This window comes from Stenella coeruleoalba (assembly GCF_951394435.1).
Source record: "Stenella coeruleoalba genome assembly, chromosome: 8".
Classification (NCBI taxonomy): domain Eukaryota; kingdom Metazoa; phylum Chordata; class Mammalia; order Artiodactyla; family Delphinidae; genus Stenella; species Stenella coeruleoalba.
The window spans coordinates 98,958,203-98,979,768 of NC_137154.1; the positions used below are offsets into that span (position 1 = coordinate 98,958,203).

General features: G+C 45.2%; 1 protein-coding gene across 12 annotated transcripts in view; it reads right to left on the minus strand.

Annotated features, from left to right (window-relative positions):
- Positions 1-2,676: 2,676 nt before the first annotated feature.
- Positions 2,677-21,566, minus strand: part of ZNF202 (zinc finger protein 202) — an 82,393-nt gene continuing 63,503 nt past the window's right edge. For 2 of the 12 annotated variants that reach the window (XM_079928125.1, XM_079928116.1), the window contains 6 exons: positions 8,024-8,516; positions 7,135-7,805; positions 6,688-6,776; positions 5,099-5,228; positions 4,429-4,548; positions 2,677-3,912 (listed from right to left, as the gene is read on the minus strand). In XM_079928125.1, coding sequence (XP_079784251.1) covers positions 2,921-3,912; positions 4,429-4,548; positions 5,099-5,228; positions 6,688-6,776; positions 7,135-7,805; positions 8,024-8,421 — 2,400 coding nt within the window. In that variant the 5' untranslated portion in view covers positions 8,422-8,516 and the 3' untranslated portion in view covers positions 2,677-2,920. Of the gene's footprint in view, positions 3,913-4,428; positions 4,549-5,098; positions 5,229-6,687; positions 6,777-7,134; positions 7,806-8,023; positions 8,517-10,678; positions 11,154-13,307; positions 13,379-14,238; positions 14,250-18,126; positions 21,559-21,566 lie in introns of those variants that run through there. The other 10 variants (XM_079928122.1, XM_079928123.1, XM_079928119.1 and 7 more) reach the window with 10 other exon arrangements.

Here is a 21,566-nt window from a genome sequence, read left to right on the forward strand (position 1 = left end):
AAACTTTTTGTTGTGGATTTTCCAATAAAAAATATTGTGGTCAGAGAACTTAATCTATATAATACTCACTTGGTATTTAAAACTTTATTACAGTATACACTAGCAATTATTTTGTTTTACATCCATTTCAGAATATGTATTCTATTACTGTGAAGCATGAATCTTTATTGCCCACAAGTTATTAAATTATGTTGTGTACCTTTGTATCCTGAATTCACTAGATTCTGCTCTAGAGTTTGAGCCCTCAGTTCCAGATAATAAAAATATATTTTGCCTTTATTTCCTTCCATTTACTTCTCTTGGGACTCTGCAGTGGAGAAGAGGCTGAATATTACTTGGTATTCCTAAACTAGTGGCCAAATGGTCTTAATATTATCATTTTAATTTCTTAACTTTGTTAGCAAATCACTTCATTTCCAACAATCTAGTAATTTTTTAAGTTGTCAATTCATTTAGACTACTTTATATCTTCCTCCAAATAATCTTTTAAAATCTTGCCTTTTTCTTCCTCTGAAACGTTTTTTTAGTAAGGTGTTAGGGAACGCCAGGATTCATCTGTTCACAGAATTCTGAAGGACCCCTCAGGAATGGTAGGGCATCCAGGGCTCCAGCATCTTGTGTTCAGCTGTACTGCTTCTTGCTCGTGCCAGGCTCTCGTACTGGCCCTGCTGCTACAAACAATGGTTTTGCTCGTGTTTAGATTCAGGAGACAGCATATTCCTTCAGGAACCTCAGAAAATACAGTCATTTACAAGAGACCAGAGATTTAGTGTCAGCATATGAAACTTTGCAGGAGGATCAGCAATAAAAGAACTATTTGATTTTTCAACACACTGCACTGTCTCTCAAACTTTCCTTTATGTATAATTCTCTTGACAGATTTTCACCTATTGCAATAATGCAGACAAATCAGTGAATGAAAAGTAATTTGTTGTTACCTCCAGAATTTTATCAACTTCCATAAATGTTATAATCTAGGGGAAATTATTTTCTGATGCTGTGCCATTTCACCCAGGACAAACTGTGCTTAAACCTTAGATCAGTGGCTCAGAAGTGTCTGCATGTTAGGATAGTCTCTTTGGCAAACTCCAGACTCAGCTCTTACCTCAGTTCCACCTATGGCTCTGCTGACCATGCCAGGCCTTCTCTATCTTCATGGAAAACCATCATGTCCTCCCAGATTCTTCTGTGTGGATGATCCTTAGAAGTCTCAGGAACCTGCGGCTCTGGAGAGTGAACGGGTTAAATGGAAAGCCCTAGAAACCAGGGAACTTGGCTGCCCGTGTTACTTTCTAAAATTTCATGTGTGCGTACTTCCAGAAGGACAATGGATGACTGGAGTTAAAACCAAACCAGTCAGCTGGAACGTCATTACTGACCAGAACGAGAATCCCCTTGTTGAGCCGTTAAGCTGCGGCTTTGTCATCCCACCCGCATTCCTCTGGTGAACGCTGGCATACAACAGGTCGAGAAACAGAGCAGAAGAAACCAGCACAGAAGGCAGTCTCCCTTTTCATGCTTTAATCCCATACCCCGTGCTCCACTTTTGGAGGATGGTCTCCCCAGTCCTTGCCGCTCCCACACAATCAGAGCAGGTGAGGTTCATGATTATTCAGCCTCACCTCCATGGAACCTTTACCAGGCAACAGAGATCCTTGGGCCATGAGATTCTACTCCTTAGTTCTTAATTACATGAGAATGAAATCACGTAAGAAAAAGCAAACAACGCAAATACATGAAAGCCTTTACTCCTGGTAAATTCTTCAGGGTCCCAGGTCTCCCTGACATCAGAGAATGAGCAGGGCGGATGGGGTGGGGCGTCAGGAGAACAGTCTGGATGGCCTTAGCCAGCAGCAGCAGCTTTTGCTTAAAGTTTCCACAATTGGAGCTCAGCTCTTCTCCAGCTTTCTTCACGTAAGTGTAGTGACCCCATTGATCAGGATTCTACAATCATGACAGTGCCTTTGTAAGCTGACACCACTTCCAAACCCCCTCACAGACTCATGGGAAGAGGGTCGGGTGGGTGGGCGTGTATATATGTGGAAATGTAAATGACTTCAACATGGTTTTAATTAGGCGTTACTGAATCCCTCAGCACCCAAATGCTACATCTCACAGATGTAGCACTAGGGACAAAACCGAGAGCCTGGCAGAACAGTAGGAGGGCTGGGCAGGGGCATTCTAACAGGAAAAGACCCACAAGGAAAGAGGCTTCTGACTAGGCCCCCCTTTCAAGCTGTGTCTGGCACCTGGTGTCATTTTGACAATGGGGAAGGGAGCAGCCTGACAAGGTCCACATGAAGCCGCCTCGATGTTTTTGCCCATCAACCACTACTCGCATCTCTCCCGAGAATCAAAGGAAAGTGCATGGTGAAGAAGTGTATCAGTGAGAGAGTTGTACAGTTAACCTGTGAAAGTGTGGCAGAGCCATCAGGATGCAGGTCTCCTGCCTTGAGTTCAGGGCTGTGTGCTTTAAGATTTGAGCCCAGGAAGGACAGAATCCTAAAGGCTGGTCCCTTACCAAACCTAAGGACCTGTCCTGGGCCACTTTAAACTTGAGGGCGTTAGGCGTCTTTAGGATAGTTAACAGCTTATTTGGGGGCAAATATAGTAAACACAACCTCTTAAGTCTTCTAATTCTCCTACTTCACACCTGTGAGGTGGAGGCAGGCGCACTCCAGTCACGGAGAGGCCTCAATTCAGGCAAACTTTGGAAAGAATATCTCCTCAAGGTGTAGAACAAAGTTGAGAGGTTCTGCGTGGGGGGGTGGTGATCTAGTTGTGGGAAGAGGTTACTAACGCACACCTGGGCAGGTGAGGGAGACTCCCTAGAAAAGGTCTTCCCAGGCCGACAAGATGGCTTCTCCCAGATCACCCCTGGGAAAGAGTCGAAGGCAGGTGTCCGCACGTGGGGACCGGGCTAGGAGGTCTTTCCTGAGTGGGTCCTCTGGTGCCTGATTAAGTGGTAGCCTCTGCTGAAGCTCTTCCCGCAGGTCGGGCACGTGAACGGCTTCTCACCAGTGTGTGTTCTCTGATGCCTCACGAGGTGGTCTCTCCGACCGAAGCTCTTCCCACACTCGGTGCAGCGGCAGGGCCTCACTGAGGCATGTCCCCTCAGGTGCTTGGCAAAGGCGGCGCTGTGGTTGAAGCAGCGCCCACACTCGCTGCACAGATAGAGCTCCTCAGCCGCGTGCGTCTTCCGGTGGGCCAGGTACCGCCTGTGGTCACTGAAGTCCTCTCCACACTCTCCGCACAAGTAGGGTTTGCCTCCGAGGTGGATTCTTTGGTGTGTTGTGAGCACGGATTTCTGGCTGAAGCTTTTGCCACAAATAGTACAGAAGAAGGGTTTCTCTCCCGTATGTGTCCTCTGGTGCCTGACAAGGTCTGAAGTCCAGCGAAAGTGTTTTCCACAATCGTCACACCTATAGGGTTTCTCAACAGGTGGAGTTCTCTCAACCTGGACCAGAGGGGAGGTCTCATGCAGATTCTTCCGGTTTAGGGGATATTTATAAGGAGTGCTCATCTTGTGGACCTTTTGGTGCCTGGCGAGATGTGAGCTCCGTGTGTAACTTTTCCCACACTCCATACATTTATAGGGTTTCTCTCCTGTGTGAGTTCTCAGGTGTCTAACAAGGTGGGAGTTACAAGTGAAACTTTTACCACATACAGTACAGTCATGATGTCTCCCTAACAGGGGGTGGACAGGCACGGTTTCCTGAAGATTCGTTAAACTATGAACTTGAGAAATATTTGTGCCAAATCTTCTTTCGTTAAGTCTGCCTGGATCACCCTCAAAGACTATTTCCCAATCTGGAGTCTGGTGAATTTCTGCATCTCCCAAGATAGACCTGTGTAGCTCCTCCAAACTCAGATCTGCTTGCTCAGGACACTCCTCATCTTCACTCCTATCTCCTGTAGAAAGGGAGAGAGGAGAAAAGGGGAAATTATAGAGGTAATGATGCCTTGCACACCATGGAGAGATTTTTTAAACAGTTTTGGGAGGGCAAGACTGTAAAGAGAGAAACCCATGTTTCTTAAGTGTAGAGGTTGGGAAGAAGGAAATAACCAGTCAACTGAATGCCTGTCGTGTGCCAGGCACTTTCTTATACGCTCTCTCACGCTGTCAGCAGCCTTCGTGTGGACAAACATTATTATCCTCCTTTCACAAATATGGAGGTTGGGGATCAAGGGTTTACGTGAATGCTTAAAAAATGGTATAGCTGCAATTCCAAAAGTTCCCCTTTTTTGTCTGTCACCATTTTGCAGTACAGATCCCTCAAACCAATGATAGGCGTGAAGAGGGGAAAAGGATAGAAGAGTTTGGCTTCAGAGAGAGTGCTGTTGGCTGACATGTTAGAAGAACCAGTGAGAGGGGTTCCCCAGAGGAACTGCCAGCTCGGGGGACAGATTCCCTTTGTCACTCCTCACCTGTGTAGGTGAAACTCAGGATTTCTGGCTCTTGAGGCTCCTGCGCCTCTGGGATCTCTGGGATCAAAGGCTCTTCTTCTCCCATGTGGGAGATCTCGTCTAGTCTGGGGATTGGAAACGCTGCTCAAGAGAGGGAAAACAGGACATCACGATTGGTTCAACTGTTCCCCATGTCAAGAGCAGATCTTTTCTGTTTGGCAGATTGCAGAACAATCACATAGGCAGGTCAGTCCATCAAACCTTCAGTCTCTTTAGCTTGAGCACCTCTGACGAGTACTGCCTATCTCTTGCCTTTCACCAGCAACTCAATAATCACACAGCCGTCAATGTTACCCTCTTTTCCCAGATTCAAGTAAGTAGATCGTCTCCAACCTTTATTGCTTGTTTCATAACTTATGTGCTTACCTACTCACACTAAACTTAAACTCATACTAAAACTATAGTATTACAGCTGTTTTCTTATTAGAGGTTTCCAACTACTTTCTAGGCATTTTCTCTTCCCTCTAACTTCGAAGGACACCATCTTCCTCGGCTGTCCTTCAGTGTCACTGGTGGGGTCGGCATTAGAGAAGTGTAGTACGTACAATCTAAGGTCTAAGACACCCTCAATTTCCAACAAGAAAAAGATCTCTGTGCTCAGGACACTCTAGAAACACTTGAAATTCCTTACACAAGGAGACCACAATTCCGCAGTCTTCTTCCAAGACATATTCCCCATAGAACTCTTTCTGTGTTGGATCCAGATCACTCCACTGGTCCTGGGAGAAGCATACAGCCACATCCTTGAAAGTTACCAATCCCTGAAACAACACAAAGATTCTACTAAAATGGCATGCTTTATGGAGCCTCATATTTTGTTCCTGGAATAAAGGTCATTGGTACAGGCAGAATCCATCCAGGAGACAAAGAAACTCAAATGCGACACTTGGTTCCCTTTCAGGACATCTGAGTTTCATCCTGTCGCTGCTTCCCAAGTTTCTGCTTTTGCAACTGGCCCGCTTCCTGCTCCCTCCAATCCCACTACTTTCCCTCAGCACTAGCCTTTCTGAGGATATTGTTTAAAATACAAGAAAGGTCTTAGAAGTCACCATTCAACTCCCTATTTTACACTTTAGTGCCACCTACATTTCTGCAAAAATTCATCTTTTCCAGGAAACTTTCCCTAACTGACCTTACCTAATCACACATCACTTACATAGTCTATACAGCATAAACAGGACTTTCTTCTTCAGCTAGGCTACAATCTAAAAATAAGGATGGGGGGCTTCCCTGGTGGCGCAGTGGTTAAGAATCCGCCTGCCAATGCAGGGGACACGGGTTTGAGCCCCGGTCCAGGAAGATCCCACCTGCCACAGAGCAACTAAGCCCGTGTGCCACAATTACTAAGCCTGCACTCTAGAGCCCGCGAGCCACAACTACTGAAGCCCATGAGCCACAACTACTGAGGCCCGCGTGCCTAGAGCCCGTGCTCCACAACAAGAGAAGCCACCGCAATGAGAAGGCCCCGCACAGCAACGGAAGAGTAGCCCCCGCTCGCCGCAACTAGAGAAAGCCCACATGCAGCAACGAAGACCCAATGCAGCCAAAAAGAAATAAATTTATTTTAAAAAATAAATAAATAAGGATGGGGACTTCCCTGGCGGTCCAGTGGTTAAGACTCCACACTCCCAATGTAGGGGGCACGGGTTCGATCCCTGGTCAGGGAACTAAGGTCCCGCATGCCACGCGGCGCGGCCAAAATAAATAAATAAATAAAATAAAATAAAAATAAGGATGAACTCTATTCCTTTTTTCTCCAGCCACATAGCTTAGTTGTGGGGCTCTTGACCATGGTGAAGTCTTCATGAATGCCATGGCCTGACTGAATGCAGTCCCTGGAAGAGGATAGCACCCAAAATCAGAAATCGTTTTTGCAGGACAGTCAGTTATCCTTACAAATGACGATCAAGTTTATTCCTTAAAACCAAAAACAAACCCTCACTTGACAACTTCAAAGTTGTACTGGGGTGTTACCAAATAATCCCACTTTGTTAGTCCCTCTGCTTGGTGGCAAATCAAAAGGCTCTGGAGCCTGTAGATCCGACTGAGATGTTATAACTGATCTCATTAGCTGCAGTTCCTCCCCTTTCAGACACATGCAGAACTGAGAACTTAAACTGGCAAAGGAGAGTGGAAACTTGTGTCCCGTCTGACCTGTTCAGTGTATATGCCCAACGGTTCCTCAAATTCTCCATGGTATAGACAGAAACTAGGGTGCACCTGTGATAGAGCAGTAAGAAGGGCAACCATCTCTGGGTTTCCAGGGTTCCTCTCTTCAGGAAGGGCTGGGTCCTGGGGCACTGGAACCTCTAAGAAGAAAAGAAGGCAGAGATCAGCAGTGTGCAGGGCAGCCCTAAAACTGGCAAAGAGCTGAGCATCCCCCATGGTCTCTGGTGGGAAGGTGGGAGTCAAGACACAGGCCTAAGGGCGGCTTGAGTCATCCCAACGCCACCACCTGTAACACTACGGGAATGCCAGGAGAATAACCAACAAAAGTGCTGTCCAAGGTAGCCCTGCTTACGGGAACTCTAGCTAGTACTGCCTCCTCTCAACACCCTGTACTCTGTGGTTTCCTCCCCTTATGATCTAGCCAGCCTCCTCGGTATGGGAGCAATATCCCCCTCCCCTCACTCTGCCACGATCCCCCCTTCCTGCTGAGGCTCCCACCGCTCTCCTGCAGGGGCTGGAACTCCAACTCCTGGCACAGGCTCTGCTCTTCTGGTGCCCCCAGATCTGGGCTCTGTGTGGTCTCCTCATGGGACTCCTCGGGGGTCAAGGTGTGTGCAGGATCCTGAAGCTCACTAGGTGACTCGGGCTCTGCTCCTGGATGCACTGTCTCCTCGGACAGGACTTCCTGGCCGTGAACATGGACAGTCACCTGGGAATAATTCCAACTTCCAGTCACCATGGAGTCAGGAGGAAAGTCTTGGTTGTCATCAGGGCTTATGTTAGGAGAAGCTGCCAACAGGAAAACTCCCAGAGGGACCCAGACGAGGAGGGGAAAGTCCAGTCCCACTGGGGCGTGCGAGGAGGAGCCGAGGTTATCCTCGCCAGGACAAGGGGGGACATTCAGATACTGCCCTGCTTTCTCATTTCCCTCAACCCTGCCTGTCACCAGGGCTCTGAGGTCCCATCCTTCCCATCTTCGCCTACCCCACCTGCGGCTCGCCTTGCTGTGTGCTTCCCTGTCTGTCGTCCTGAAAGGGGGATCTGTCACTGCGGGGCTGAGAACCTCTGAGGAAGTCACGGAATTCTCCTCCCCAGGAAATGGAGGTTCAACATCCAAAGGGAAAACCAAAGCCGTATCACCTTGTGTGCTGAGGCCACAAAGATGGTCCCTAGGCAGGTGTTTCAAGAACCAGGAAGTCACACTCATACACACACAAACACACACACACTCCTCTGTCCCATGGAGCTTATGGATCTAGGTACAACCCAAGGGCAGAGCCAATTCCATTTATGGGGTAATTTACGTAAGCCCTACCCCTAAATCCATGCTCCCAGCAAATAGACCCCCTCCACATCACACAGATCAGGACTCCCCCTCCTCACCCACCGCCTTGGTCTCCTGGGTTGTTTCTGCAAACCCTCCACCAGCGTCACGGCCTCCTCGCCACTCTCTGGCCGCTGGCCCCGCACCCAGCTCTGCAGCTCTCCGGGCAGGACAGTAAGGAATTGTTCCAGCACAAGCAGCTCTAGGATCTGCTCCTTTGTCCTCCTCTCTGGCCTCAGCCACTGATGACACAGTTCTCGGAGTCGGATGAGAGCTTCCCGAGGGCTTGCTGCTTCCTGGTAGCGAAAGCGCCGGAAGTTCTGGTGCGACGTCTCAAGCACAGGGTCATCCCTCTGTAAGACAGACTCTGGCCTACAGGTGAAATCATCTTCCAATTTCACCATGAGAATCCCCTCTTCTTCCCAAAGATCCTGGTCCTCCGGTTCCAAGGCTGTAGCCATCGTCTGGCTCTGGGGTGGTCTCACACCATCGAGAGCTCACACTGTCGTTCCCCCCGTCTCAGCCTGGGCACCTCGAGGAGTTTCTCCCAAGGGACCTGGGTAGAGAAGTAAAGACAGACAACACTATGAGCATGAAAGTATACACAGGAATAACAGTTCTGAGCTCAATCATAATCCTGTGCACATAACACTCCCAAACTTAAATCCCCTTTCCCCTAATCTCCATAACATATGTTGTAAATAGATCTAGTTGGAATAGGATAAGCTATGCCTGAAGGTATGTTCTCCCACTCCTTTTCCTAGGCAAGGTTCACACCCCATAGAAAAACAGAAAAACATTGCATTTCTACATCATGAAATATGGGAACCTAAAAGGAAAATGGCTAGGAGAAAGGACAGTCATAACTGCCTGCTAAAAATGCGGTACTGACCACAATCTGTTTTACACACACGCACACACACACGCTGACATATATATTAGGATATATATTCTGAGAAGAGACACATTGACAGGGCTGAATTAGACAGAGAAGGCTTTGTGGAGGTTCACTGTGAACTGATTCACACTCCGTATTAATTTATTCTGTAAACTGGGGACTCTCCGAGATTTGAGAGGATTGTATGCGATAACAGCGAAGAAAGCCACTTACACACAGTGGCTGGCACATAAGCACCCCCAAAAGCGATCCTCCTCCTAAGACATCTTTAACTGGAAGACCTACAGACCCTCAAAACTAAATTCACGATTCCTACTCCCGAATCCACCCTCTTCGTGTAATCCTCTTCGCTGAGATCATCACTTGTTAAGTAAACACTCAACCTTATCATCTTTGGATTCAACTTTGAATCTTACCCGTTGCTTACAGCTCACTAAACCAATTGTACCTCTTAAGCCTCTAAATCTGTTTCCTCCTGATTTAGTTGGGGCCCCCATCTCTTGCCTGGACTACTGCCATAACTTCCTAACTGGGATCCCCGCAGTACTCAGCTATGAGCAAAACGCAACAGACTCAGCTGTGGAGCTTCTGCAAAACACAGCATCACACATCATTCTTCTGGATATTCTGAGTCAAGTCAACCTAGGGAACTGTATCTTTAGAAATGCTACATGTGGTTCTGATGTGCATCCTAGCTGAGAAACGCTTAGTGCATGTAAGGTTAAGAGAGAGTCCTGGAGTCAGATTGCCAGGGTTTGAATCCTGGCTCTATTGTTTACTAGATACGGGGTCATGGTCAAGTTCTTATTCTCCTTATGCCTGTTTCCCCTTTACAGAATGGAGGTAGGATGGAATCCACCTAATAGGGTTACTATGAGGAATACCTGTGAAGTGCCTAAAAGTGATGGTGCCCCAATGTTAACCATTATCTTTCTGAATAATAGTTCCAACTGCATCACTCAACATTTAAAAATAATTTCATACTGTTAGTAAGATCAGTTCCAAAATCCTTGGCATGGTACATGAAGCCCTTCACAACCAGCCCTCAATTTATTTTTCAAGCCTCATATCCTCCCCTCTTCTCTGTATCACCTGCTATAACGAATGCATTGCTGACCTCCCTACAATAGGGTGCCTTTCCAGGCCTCCAAGTCTGTAAAAGTCTGTTCCTTTTGTATGGAAAACTCCCACCACCAATGCTTCACGTGTGTTCCTACTTCTTCTCGACAGGTCCCCTCTTCTTCATTCCCAGGATTTACAGTTTCGGTCTTAAATCAGTTCTCTGGATTACTGCAATTGCCTCTAAATGTGAGCTATCTGTCTCCAGGTTTGTTACCTTCGTCACCATTCATCATATCACAAGAGTGACTGCTCTTGGCAAACCTGGTCCTGTCCCTTCCTTATTTAAGATCCTCAATCACTCCTGTCTTGGAAGTGAAATACAAACTTCTAAGTATTATGTATTAGGTTGACCTTCATCTTGGGTTTCTTTTTTTTTTTTTAATATTTATTTTATTTACCTGGCCTCACCAGGTCTTAGTTGCAGCACACAGGATCTTTCAGTTGCAGCATGTGGGATCTAGTTCCCTGACCAGGGATCAAACCCGGGCCCCCTGCATTGGGAGCATGGAGTCTTAACCACTGGACCACCAGGGAAGTCCCTTCATCTTGTTATTCCTTTGCCTTCCTCTCCAATCCTTTCAAACACACACATACACACATGCACATTGTGCATGTAAAGCACACAAAAGGTCTATGGTCTTTGGCTTTTGAACATGCCGTTCCTTCCAACTCTTTACCCTTCATTAGGTTAAACTTACTTATCTTTCAAGACATAGATAGGTAAGGCTTCATGTCTCCTGAGATGCCTTCTTTGATCCCATTCTCCCTGCCCTTAGACCTGGTTAGAAATCACTTTGCTTCCCCAGCTATCTGGACACATCTGTATCTCAAAATCTGCCACATCACACAGTCGTCGTTCATCTTTCCCCTGAAACCCCTTGAAGTAGGCGACTGTCCTTCAATCAATTTCCAATACCTATAACAAAGCACACAATAAATGCATCTAAATGAATAAGCCTCCACTTTGAAGTTTTCTTCCTACATTAACAGTAAGAATCAATCTTTTCCTCCATAAGTTTCTACTCTTTTTTATTCACCAAATCTTGTTAATCCTACCTTCTAAATCTTTCAAATTCATGCATCTCATCTCCACTGCCATTCCCCGAGTGAAGCCGTTATGACCCACTAAAAGGCACTGATAGGACCTCTTAAAAAGTGACGATATCCTCGGCCCCTACGACTGCACTGGCACTTACATGTGGAACGAACCACTTGGTTCAAATTTTACCAGTGGGCTTCCAGGTGCCACCGCCTCCAGACCACTCTCCACATGCAACCTGAGGGTTCTTCATTTTCCAATCTTTTTATGCTTCACTACAACTGCCTCAGGTCCACCTTCAAGGTCAACGATCCACTCTTAACAGCTGTAACATGCTGTCTAACGTGCTGTTGCCCATCAACCACCAAATTATTCATTATTTAAATCTGTATCTCAAATCACTTTTCATTCAAGCTTATTTCATTTTTCCATTACCCGCAAACATTCACGACATAATCTCATGGTCTATAGTTCTGTAATTTACAGATCTTCCTGGGCTAATTTACCTACTTACTACATCTGCTCTATCTCATGGTGGTGTTTTTGCAGGTGGTTTGTAATTTTTTTACGTTTTATGCCCATTTTCTTTGGGAGAGCCCTAGGTTATAAAAGTGAGCCCTTTGAATGAAATTTCCTTTGCTTCCATCCAAGTACTAGTGGTTTCAGTATCTTAATTTCTCAGTCTTCCTGAATTATGCCAATAGTGTCTTACTTAGGCCTAAGCCTGTGAGTGATTTCTGTCCCACCCAAGGCTATGGAGGCCTACAATTCCTTGCCCTTTTGCTTGATCAGTAGACAGATTTTCACGGAAGGAGTAGCTCTTCAAGGCTCCAGGCTGGCAGATACTCAACTCTATATCCCTCCCCCATCCCCACCAGTGCCCCATTTTCATATCTCCTTGTTGGAGTATAGGTATTAGAACCCCAAACTTTAGAAGTCTTTATTTTGGTTTGAAATCTCCTCGGGCTGTGGTGGAGTTAGACTGTGCTCACTCCTCCAGCTTTTATTTCTGGAACGTAGACATTTACCTTTAGTTTGGGGTCAGGGAGGCAGGTGAGTGCAAGCATTTAAAAATGGGCAAGAGCCATATCCACATCAATACCACCTGCAGTGCTGCGGTAAGGTCTGAGTGGTGACCCTTCTAACATACAGAATCGGCCAATGGCTTCACACTGTCCACAGGGTAAAATCTAAACCCCTTACAATTTGATTCCCAAGGCCCTGCAAGACCTGGCCCCTGCCCACCTCTCTTCTCCAACGACTGCTACTGCGTTAAAAGTTGCTGCTCAAATACACTGCTGTATCTCTTTTCTACGCCCCCACTAGGTGTTCCTGATGCTGTCGACTCTGCCTGAAATACCCTTTCTACCCCTTTTACTTGGTTAACTCTACTCATCCTTCAGATCTGCTTTCCCTGGTCCTCCCAGATTGTTTCCACAGGAACTTGGACCCTGTATCGCAGCACACACATATATCTACTTTTTGTGTGGTAAGAATTGTTCATCCTCCTGTTTAATTCACCAGACCATAAAGCTCCGAGGGCAGGGCCACACAGCACCCAGCTCAAGGCCTGTCACACAACAGGTTCTCAGGCAGAGACCACGGTAAGTCTTTTTAAGTCTTTCTCTGGAAGGACAGATCCAATATCCTATTAATTCTTATTCACTCATTTGTCCAGCTAACTGTGTGCCAGACAAATGAATAAATAAGGGAAAAAACACTTATTATTTGGATTGCGAGTAAAACAGAATACTCTTAGTGGTTCCTGACGTGAGGAAAACACAACTCATCACAAGGAATCTTCAGGCTGCCTTGGGAGGATCCACATACAAGTCACACAAAGCCGTGCATTTGAAAAAAAAAATCATTTTCCTTTGAAGATGTGAATGAACCTTAATATGCACAAAACCGGACATCAAGTAACTTAACACAAGTACACAACACTGATTATTTATCCAGACAATCCCCCCAACATCTGCAAGGCAGGAAAAGAAGATGGAATTGATACTCAGGGTCTCTGGCTTAATGAAGGGATTTCTATTAACTTAAAAATGGGAGAACTTGCCCAGCGAAGCAGGCTAGGAACTCTCACTGTTTTCACGTAGCACAGTCCACGAGATGCCCTACTACAGATTCTATAAAGTATGCGCTGACAGAGGGTTCCTGCTTTTACAGGGCTTTGCTCTCCAAAGAAAAAAAGAACGTAACAGCATCACATAGAACCCGCTGCTTTAAAATGCTCTTCAGAAATCACGGATTGAGATTTCCTTCGCTTGTTTTGTATTTACTTTGGCAGCCTCGGAAGATGAGATGGCGACAAAAGGTCAGCAACAGCGGAATGAGGGGCGGCAGAGTCGTCCTTGTTGGGGCAAGAGATGGGAAGGAAGAGAAGGCGGGCAGTGCTGTGAAAAGAGCACCGGATTAGGTATCCAAAGGTGTACGTTCCAGCCCACATCCCCACAAACCTGGAACCGCTCTAAGGGCTTCCTGAGACGAGGTACACAAGAGCCCTTGTAAACGGTGAAGCCCTCTTCAGACCACAACTCTCCTAACTCTCAGGGTTAGCTGAGACCTCTGAGAGCTTGTGAACTAGAGCATGCTGTGCAAATGTCAGGTGTCAGTACCAGAGACAGAAAATGGGCTTTGCATTTTATTCCGCCATTTATGGGATGGGTTACCCTGCAAGTCTGCCTTCCAATTCGTTGCCTTCTAACGCCTTCCCTCAGTGTCTGTCCTTGGAAGGGTTCCACAGTGACAGACAAAAACCCAACAACAGGATACTATAGAGAGACCGTGAGGCCAGGCCAGGAAAAGTGAAAGACCTGTTTCCAGAAGGCTCTAAAATAATGTCTGCAGAGACGCTTCACAAGGCTCTAAAATAATGTCTGCAGAGATGCCTCGGCCTGGGCTGGCCCCACCACCTAGCCTCTTCAGTGTTTCTAGGACGTCTGGGGCAGGACTGCGGAGGAGATGTGGGAAAGGCAAGACCTCTCTCCAGTCTGTGGTCCAGCTGTCTCTGTCCATATCTGAGTGGGTCCCATGCCAGTTAAGGCCCTAACTCAACCCTAAAGACCAGAAAAGAAAACTGCACGCAGTGAAAAGATACCTGGGTCTCTATCTTAAAATGTTGTTCCTACTTGGAGTGATCTTTCTGGACCCTAAATGACAAGGTCTGTAGTCTTATAGCATCTTCCTAAAGGAGAGATGGGATCTACTTACTGGCAAATAATTAATCTTCAGAACAAAACAGTGATCAGAGAGGTTCGAATGATGATATTCAGCAGACATTTAAATTCTTTCCAGTCTCCCTTCTCCTCTTTGACTCTAACGCGGGCCCAGAGCCTGGAGATTTGAATCAATGATCGCTGGGACTAACCAGACGCTTGCAACTGCTCCTCTCATTGCTCTAGAAAAAATAATCAGCTAATAAAAATTGTTAACTGCCCTTTTCTACTCCTGTAGTGTTCTTTAAAACTAAAGACTACCCACTATGATCCTCCTACAGGAAAGATTCTTTCATTTTACTGTTACTGATCCTTACACAAACGTTTACCCATACTTTCCACATAATGGTTAGGGGCTCTGGAGCCTTAGTCTGGATCCCTCCCCTCACCTATTAGCCAGGTGACACTCCCTAAGCCTCAGTCCAATCTCCAACATGTGGCAAATACTTCCCACCTCATATGGTGGTCTTAAGGATCAATGAAGTAACGCATAGAATCGCTCAGCACAGAGTTTGGTATATGGTAGATGCTCTATATATTCTGTTCTTTCCTTCAAATCGCTTTAAATCCTTTTGGGAAGAAGATTTACATGATAATCAAACAGTCCTTTATTTCATCATAATTCAAAACAAAATTTTTTTTAATGCACAGGGAAAATCTTGGTCTGTTTACTGTTACATCAAAAGTAAAGTGTTAAGGGAGTTCCCTGGTGGTCCAGTGGTTAGGATTCGGCGCTTTCACTACTGTGGCCTTGGTTCAATCCCTGGTCGGGGAACTGGGATCCTGCAAGCTGCGTGGTGCAGACCCCCTAAAAAAAAGTAAAGTGTTAAACCAAGAGAGAATTCTTGCTTTGAAAGCACTTATAAGCTAAGATTAAACAAGATCCTTGGAACCAGATGGGATGAAAACTTAAAGATAGGTTTTCCTGCCTAAGACCAGAGTAGTGATACTTCTGTTTACCAATATCACAGTCCTGTCCCCTTCCTCTAACTGGGAAGAGGCAACCTGAGGCAAACCGTTAGTACAGGCATACCCCATTTCACTGTGATTCACCTTTATCACGCTTCATAGATAATGTGTTTTCTGTTTTGTTTTCTTTTACAGCTTAAAGGTTTGTGGCAACCCTGCAACAAGCAAGTCTATCAGTGCCATTTTTTCAACAGCACTTGCTCACTTGATGTAATCACATTTTGATAATTCTCACAATATTTCAAGCTTAATTATTACTATGTTTGTTATGGTGATCTGTGATTAGTGATCTTTGATGTTACTATTCTAATTGTTTTGGGGTGCCACAAACTGTGCCCATATAAGATGGCAAACTTAATCAATAAATGTGTGCTTTCTGACTGCTCCACTGACCAGATGTTCCTCCGTCTCTCTGCCTCTTCTTGGGCCTCCCTATTCCCTGAGACGTAACAATGTTGAAATTAAGACAATTAAAAACCCTACAAGGGCCGAAAGTATTCAAGTGAAAGGAAGAATCGCGTGTATCTTGCTGTAAATAAAAAACTAGAAATGATTAAGCTTGGTGAGGAGGGCATGTCGAAACATGAGACAGGCTGAAAGCTAGGCCTCTCGCCCCAGTTGGACAAGTTGGAATGCAAAGGTAAGTTTCTTGAAGGAAACTGAAAAGTGCTACTCCAGTGAATACACAAATGATAAGAAAGTGGGGAAAGTTTTCGTGGTTTAGATAGAAGCTCAAACCAGCCACAACAATCCTTTGAGCCAAAGCCTAATCCACAGCAAGGCCCTAACTCTCTCTAATTCTGTGAAGGCTGAGAGAGGTGAAGAAGCTGTACAAGAAAAGTTTGAAGCTAACAGTTTGGTTCATGAGGTTTAAAGAAAGATGCCATCTCTGTAACATAAAGTGCAAGACGAAGCAGCAAGTGCTGATGCGGAAGCTGCGGCAAGTTATCCAGATCTAGCTAATTAATGAAGGTGGCTAAGATAAACAACAGATGTTCAATGCAGACAAAACAGTCTTCTACTAGAAAAAGATGCCATCTAGAACTTTCACAGCTAGAGAGAAGTCAATGATTGGCTTCAAAGGACAGGCTGATTCTCTTGTTAGAAGCTAATGCAGCTGGTGACGTTAAGTTGAAGTCAATGCTATTTACTATTCTGAAAATCCTAGGGCCCTTAAGAATTATGCTAAATCTACTCTGCCTATGCTCTATAAATGGAACAACAAAATCTGGATGACAGCACATCTGTTACAACATGGTTTGCTGAATACTTTAAGCCCACTGATGAGACCTGCTGCTCAGAGAAAAAATTTTCTTTCAAAATATTACTGCTCATTGAACAATGTACCTTGTCACCCAAGAGCTTTGATGGAGATGTACAATGAGATTAATGTTTTCGTGCCTGTTCACACAACCACCATTCTGTAGCCCATGGATCAAAGAGTAATTTCAACTTTCAAGTCTTATTATTTAAGAAATAAATTTTGTAAGGCTATAGCTGTCATAGACAGTGATTCCTCTGATGGATCTGGGCAAGGTAAATTGAAAACCTTCTGGAAAGGATTCACCATTCTAGATGCCATGAAGAATATTAGTGATTCATGGGAATAAGTCAAAACATCAACATTAACAGGAGTATGGAAGAAGCTGATTCCAACCTTCATGGATGACTTTGAGGGGTTCAAGACTTCAGTGAAGGAAGAAACTGCAGATGTGGTAGAAATAGCAAGAGAACTAGAATAAGAAGTAGAGCCTGAAGATGTGACTGAGTTGCTGCAATCTCATGATAAAAACTTCATGGATAAGGAGCTGCTTCTTATGGATGAGCAAAGAAAGTGGTTTCTTGAGACGGAATCTACTGGTGAAGATTGCTGAAATGACAACTAAGGATTTAGACTATTACATAAACTTAGTTGATAAATCAGCAGCAGGGTTGGACAGAACTGACTCAGTTTTGAAAGAAGTTCTACTGTGGGTACAACGCTATTAAACAGCACTGCTTGCCACGGAGAAACTCTTCATGAAAGGAAGAGTCAATTAATACCGCAAACTTCATTGCTGTCTTATTTTAAGAAATTTCCAGTCACCCCAACCTTTAGCAACCACCACTCTTCAGTCAGTAGCCATCAACATCAAGGCTAGACCCTCCACCAGCTAAAAGATTATGATTCACTAAAGACTCAGATGAGGGTTTGCATTTTTTAGCAACAAGTATTTTAAAATTATATACATTTTTTTTTAAAGACACAATGCTATTGCTTAATCAATCGACTCCAGTACAGTGTAAAGAGAACTTTACAGTACAGTGTAAACAGTTTTTTGGAAAACCAAAAAATTCCTGTTTTTATTGCGATATTTCCTTTATTGCAGCAGTCCGGAGCTGAACCCGCAATATCTCCGAGGTCTGCCCATATACCCAAGAGGTCCTCTGAAAACCTAACCCAAAAGGCAGAAGAAATGAAAGGGAATACCTTCACTGACTTTTTGCCTTCTAACACATCATGATCAGTGTGCTTCAAACCATGTTTAAAAACTATTTAAGATATTCTTGCCATTTATATTTTTTCTTCCTTCGTTAGAGTCAACATAGATTTAGTTAAGATTCTATTCAGCGATTCTTCACTAGATTTGAGTAGCAACGGGAGAAGTAGCTCAAAGGTTATTATAAGGTGTAAAAAAGAGGAAGACAGGAAGAAATAAAAGGAGAGGCCAAATAAGTAGTGGGTGGTACAGGGAGTCAGAGGAGGCTAAGACATAAATATCTTCTGCCACTAAATTTTATAGACTTTGCAGTTAGGATCAAGGTATAAAAATGTAATTGAGAGTAAATATAAACATGAAGAATTTAAATAAAGCTATAAAAATCATAACAATTCACTTTATTTTCAATTAAAATGTTTCCTACAAGTACGTACACAGGCCCAGGAGGCAGTGCTGGATCGCTGTTGATAGTTCTCCCTTCAGAGGTGGATGAGCTGTGTTCCACCTCCTAGAGGTGTGTCATCTGGGACAAGTCACATCAAATCATCTTGAAAATGGGGATGATTTTCTACCTAAAGGCAGAGAGCTGGATCATTTTTTGAGAAACTATCCAGCTTTTTGATGGTAATAGAGGGGCTTTGAGGGGTACAAGGATATGTGGCCTCTTTATTGAGTACCTGGGCCATAATGTATTAGCCTGAAGATGGTGAGAGGAATTTACTCAAGAGTTGAGAAGGGCTAGAGGCCAAATACAGGTTCTGAGACCAGAATTAAATATCCTGCCACCATGATCATATTGGGTAACCTCCAACATGAAACTAGGTTTTTTAAACTTACAGGTTTTTACCCAGGGGTGGTTAATGGCCTGAATAAAGCAGGCCAATCTACATGCCTCAGTTTAAAACAGAATGTCACAAACTAATCTGAAGTAGGAAAAGGGTGATCACCAAACCTGACACCCACCCTGATGAGGGTAGCAGCTTTTATCTGGAAGCCAGAGTTAAACTAGCCAAATACACTTAATTCACTACAGTGAACACGGTCAATGCCGATCACACAGAGGAAACATTATTTAATGAAAGAAAAAAAAAAGGATATTTTATAAATATAGCTTGACCTGAGGTATAAATGTGGATAATTCAGAAGTTACTTCAAAAGTCATTCACTATGTTTTTAGTTTTTAATTAATATTCTCTGTCAAGATACTCCCTGCTCTGTATCTAGATGACTTCCTTCTGGCTTTGCCCAAGGCTCCCTTGCGTATGATGAGATGAAGGATGGGATCCATGCCTGCTGGACCACAGGAATCTGAGGGGTATCAGGTTTCCACTGCAGAGTAAATCATGGTCCAAAGTAGATGCCATTCTTGCTCTGGGCCACTGTTTAGTGTCTTTTGTCTCCCACTGTGAGCCCTGTCCCTGAAAGCAAGGACCTCCTTATATATTTTTATATTCCCTGTTCCTAACACTTCGTCAAACACCTGGTTAAAAAGATGCTCGATAAATGTGTGTTGTATTTATTTAAGCTGTTGATTTCTCTTCCCCCAACTTGAATACAGACACTGAAATTCAGAATCAGTGGGTGCCAGGGCTTCTGAGGACAGTTACAGGAATTTGGCATTAGCATTTATTCCAGTCCCCTGAGGGAATCAGGTGGCACAGCCATATACTACTTTACTATGTTACACAGGATTAGTGGAGGAAAACTTCTCCAAGAGAAGGCAGGGGATGGAGTTCATTCATCCCAGAAGTATCTACTGAGCATCAATTGTGTGTCCCACACAAGTCAAGGTGCTGGGCAAAGAAAGATGAAAAAAGCACAGGCCCTGACCTTAAAGAATTTAACATGTAGTTAAAAAATAGCTGGGACTTTGGCATACTAGGAACTCACAGCAAAAACCTAGAATATGGGTATAAGCTATATGATAAAAATAGAAGCTCCTATCAAGAGAATTAAGAAAATCAAGGGAAAAAACTCACCAGTATTTCAGCTTCAATTCAGCTTAAGAAAATGTAGCACTTTGAGTTTTTTTGAAGTACACTTTCTTAATTTTACAAATCAAGGAACTCAGACCTAAGTGGTTAAATTACCCACACAAGATCATCGTACTAGTTTCAAGTACAGAAGTACTCACACACAGGTCTTTTGATGTCCAAACCACTGCAATGTTTGTGTGAAGAAGTCTGGCCAAAGGCAGTGGTTCTCAACGTGGGGAAACCCAGACCAGCGCACCAGCACCAGAGAACGTGTTACAAATGCAAATGATCAAGCCCCAGCCCTGACCTATAATCAGTAACTCTGGGGGTGGCCCCAGTAATCTGTATTTCACAAGCCCTTCAAGGGTTTAAGATGCTTGGTAAGTCTGAGGACCAGTCCCTAAGGCAAAGGAGATAAATCTGAGGTTCGAGCAGAAGGGATCCAACTTTTCCAGTGCTGGCCAAATTTAGAGGAAAGGAGTCTAGGACTGCTATATGTGTTTTATGTCCGTGCCAAATTAGCTGGAAAAAAAATGTTGTAAACCTGTAACTTACCTCATCTGCATAGTTTATAATGCCCAAGAGTCCCTCACTTCGTAGTAAACCTTGCTGTGCCCTTGAAATGACTGTCTACTGCAATATGGTATACAGAAAGAGTGCAAAACGGGTACAGCTGGAGGAGAGAGGGGACAAGATTATGAATCCCCGGTGCTTAGTCCTAGGAGAAAAAAATTTTTCCTCCCTCCAAGCCTGCCCACCCTCTTAGGCTAGATAGTAATAGCAAAAAGCTACCCAAGACAAATGGCTACAAACCCTAACTGTTCCGCTGTCATACATTTCCTAGCAACAAGCCTCCCATGGCTGTCCCACAACCTTTCTGAAGTGGCTTTCTGGATCAAGGGCCATGGGGCAGCTTGGAAGAGAAGTTGGAGGGATGAGGGACTCCACTAGCTTTCCTTGTGGCTTCTGAGTGAGGCTGCCCTGGGTGTCACCTGCAGAATGTGGACAGAGAGAAAAAGCAACAGTTCTAAGCCTAGCCTCTAAGTAGAGCCTGGATGTGGCCCTGCTCCCCAGGACCAAGGCAGACAGGGTTATCAAGGCGCCTAGAAGACAAGAACATCAAGGCCCAGAAAAATAAAAATCGGGCTGGCACCTTTCTGAAAAACACATACAAACTAACAAACTTTTCGCGAAACCAGGTGAGAAGCAGGCCCCATATACTCCCGCTGAGGGTAGCGGTGGTGTCGAGAAAAGTGCCCAAACTGGCTGTTAGGGGTGGGGGAGGGAAGTTGCAAGTGGAGACTGCAGTCATTGGCTTGAGAGGAAGCTCGGGTCCGTCACGGTGCAGCTTAAAAGCCACAGGCCAGGTGGTCTCCAAGGCCTAGCATGATCACGGGCGATAAAATCACGGGAGATAAAATCACGGGTGAGGGTATCTGCGTGTGTTGCGGCGTAGTTAGCGGTGGCAAGTGATGGGGCTCGCCTGGGCAGGGAGCCTTCGGGGGGATTCTTGAGCCAGCTGAGAGGCGGGGTAAAAAACTGCGGGAAATGAAGGGGCCTCGACCACTCCTCCCACGGTGCCCGGAGGACAGTTGGCACGGAAGCAATGGGAGGGCGGTACGAACTAACTGCGTTTCTGCAGGCCTCAAGAGGGGGCGGAGGGCGGTGGCTGCAAAGAAAGAAGCCTGGAGCGCGTTCCACGTACCCGAAGGTTCTAGCTTCGGCCGCCAGGAAACACGGGGACCACAACGCCTCAGCCCCCTCAACATACTGCCGCCAATACCTTCCACAGGACAGTACGATTTCCCCAGGCTCTAGGGGGGCGGGGTCTCCGACCCCTCCCCCTCCTCCCCGCTCAGCCCCGCTCAGCCTGCTTCGGCCCGGCCCGGCCCGGCCCA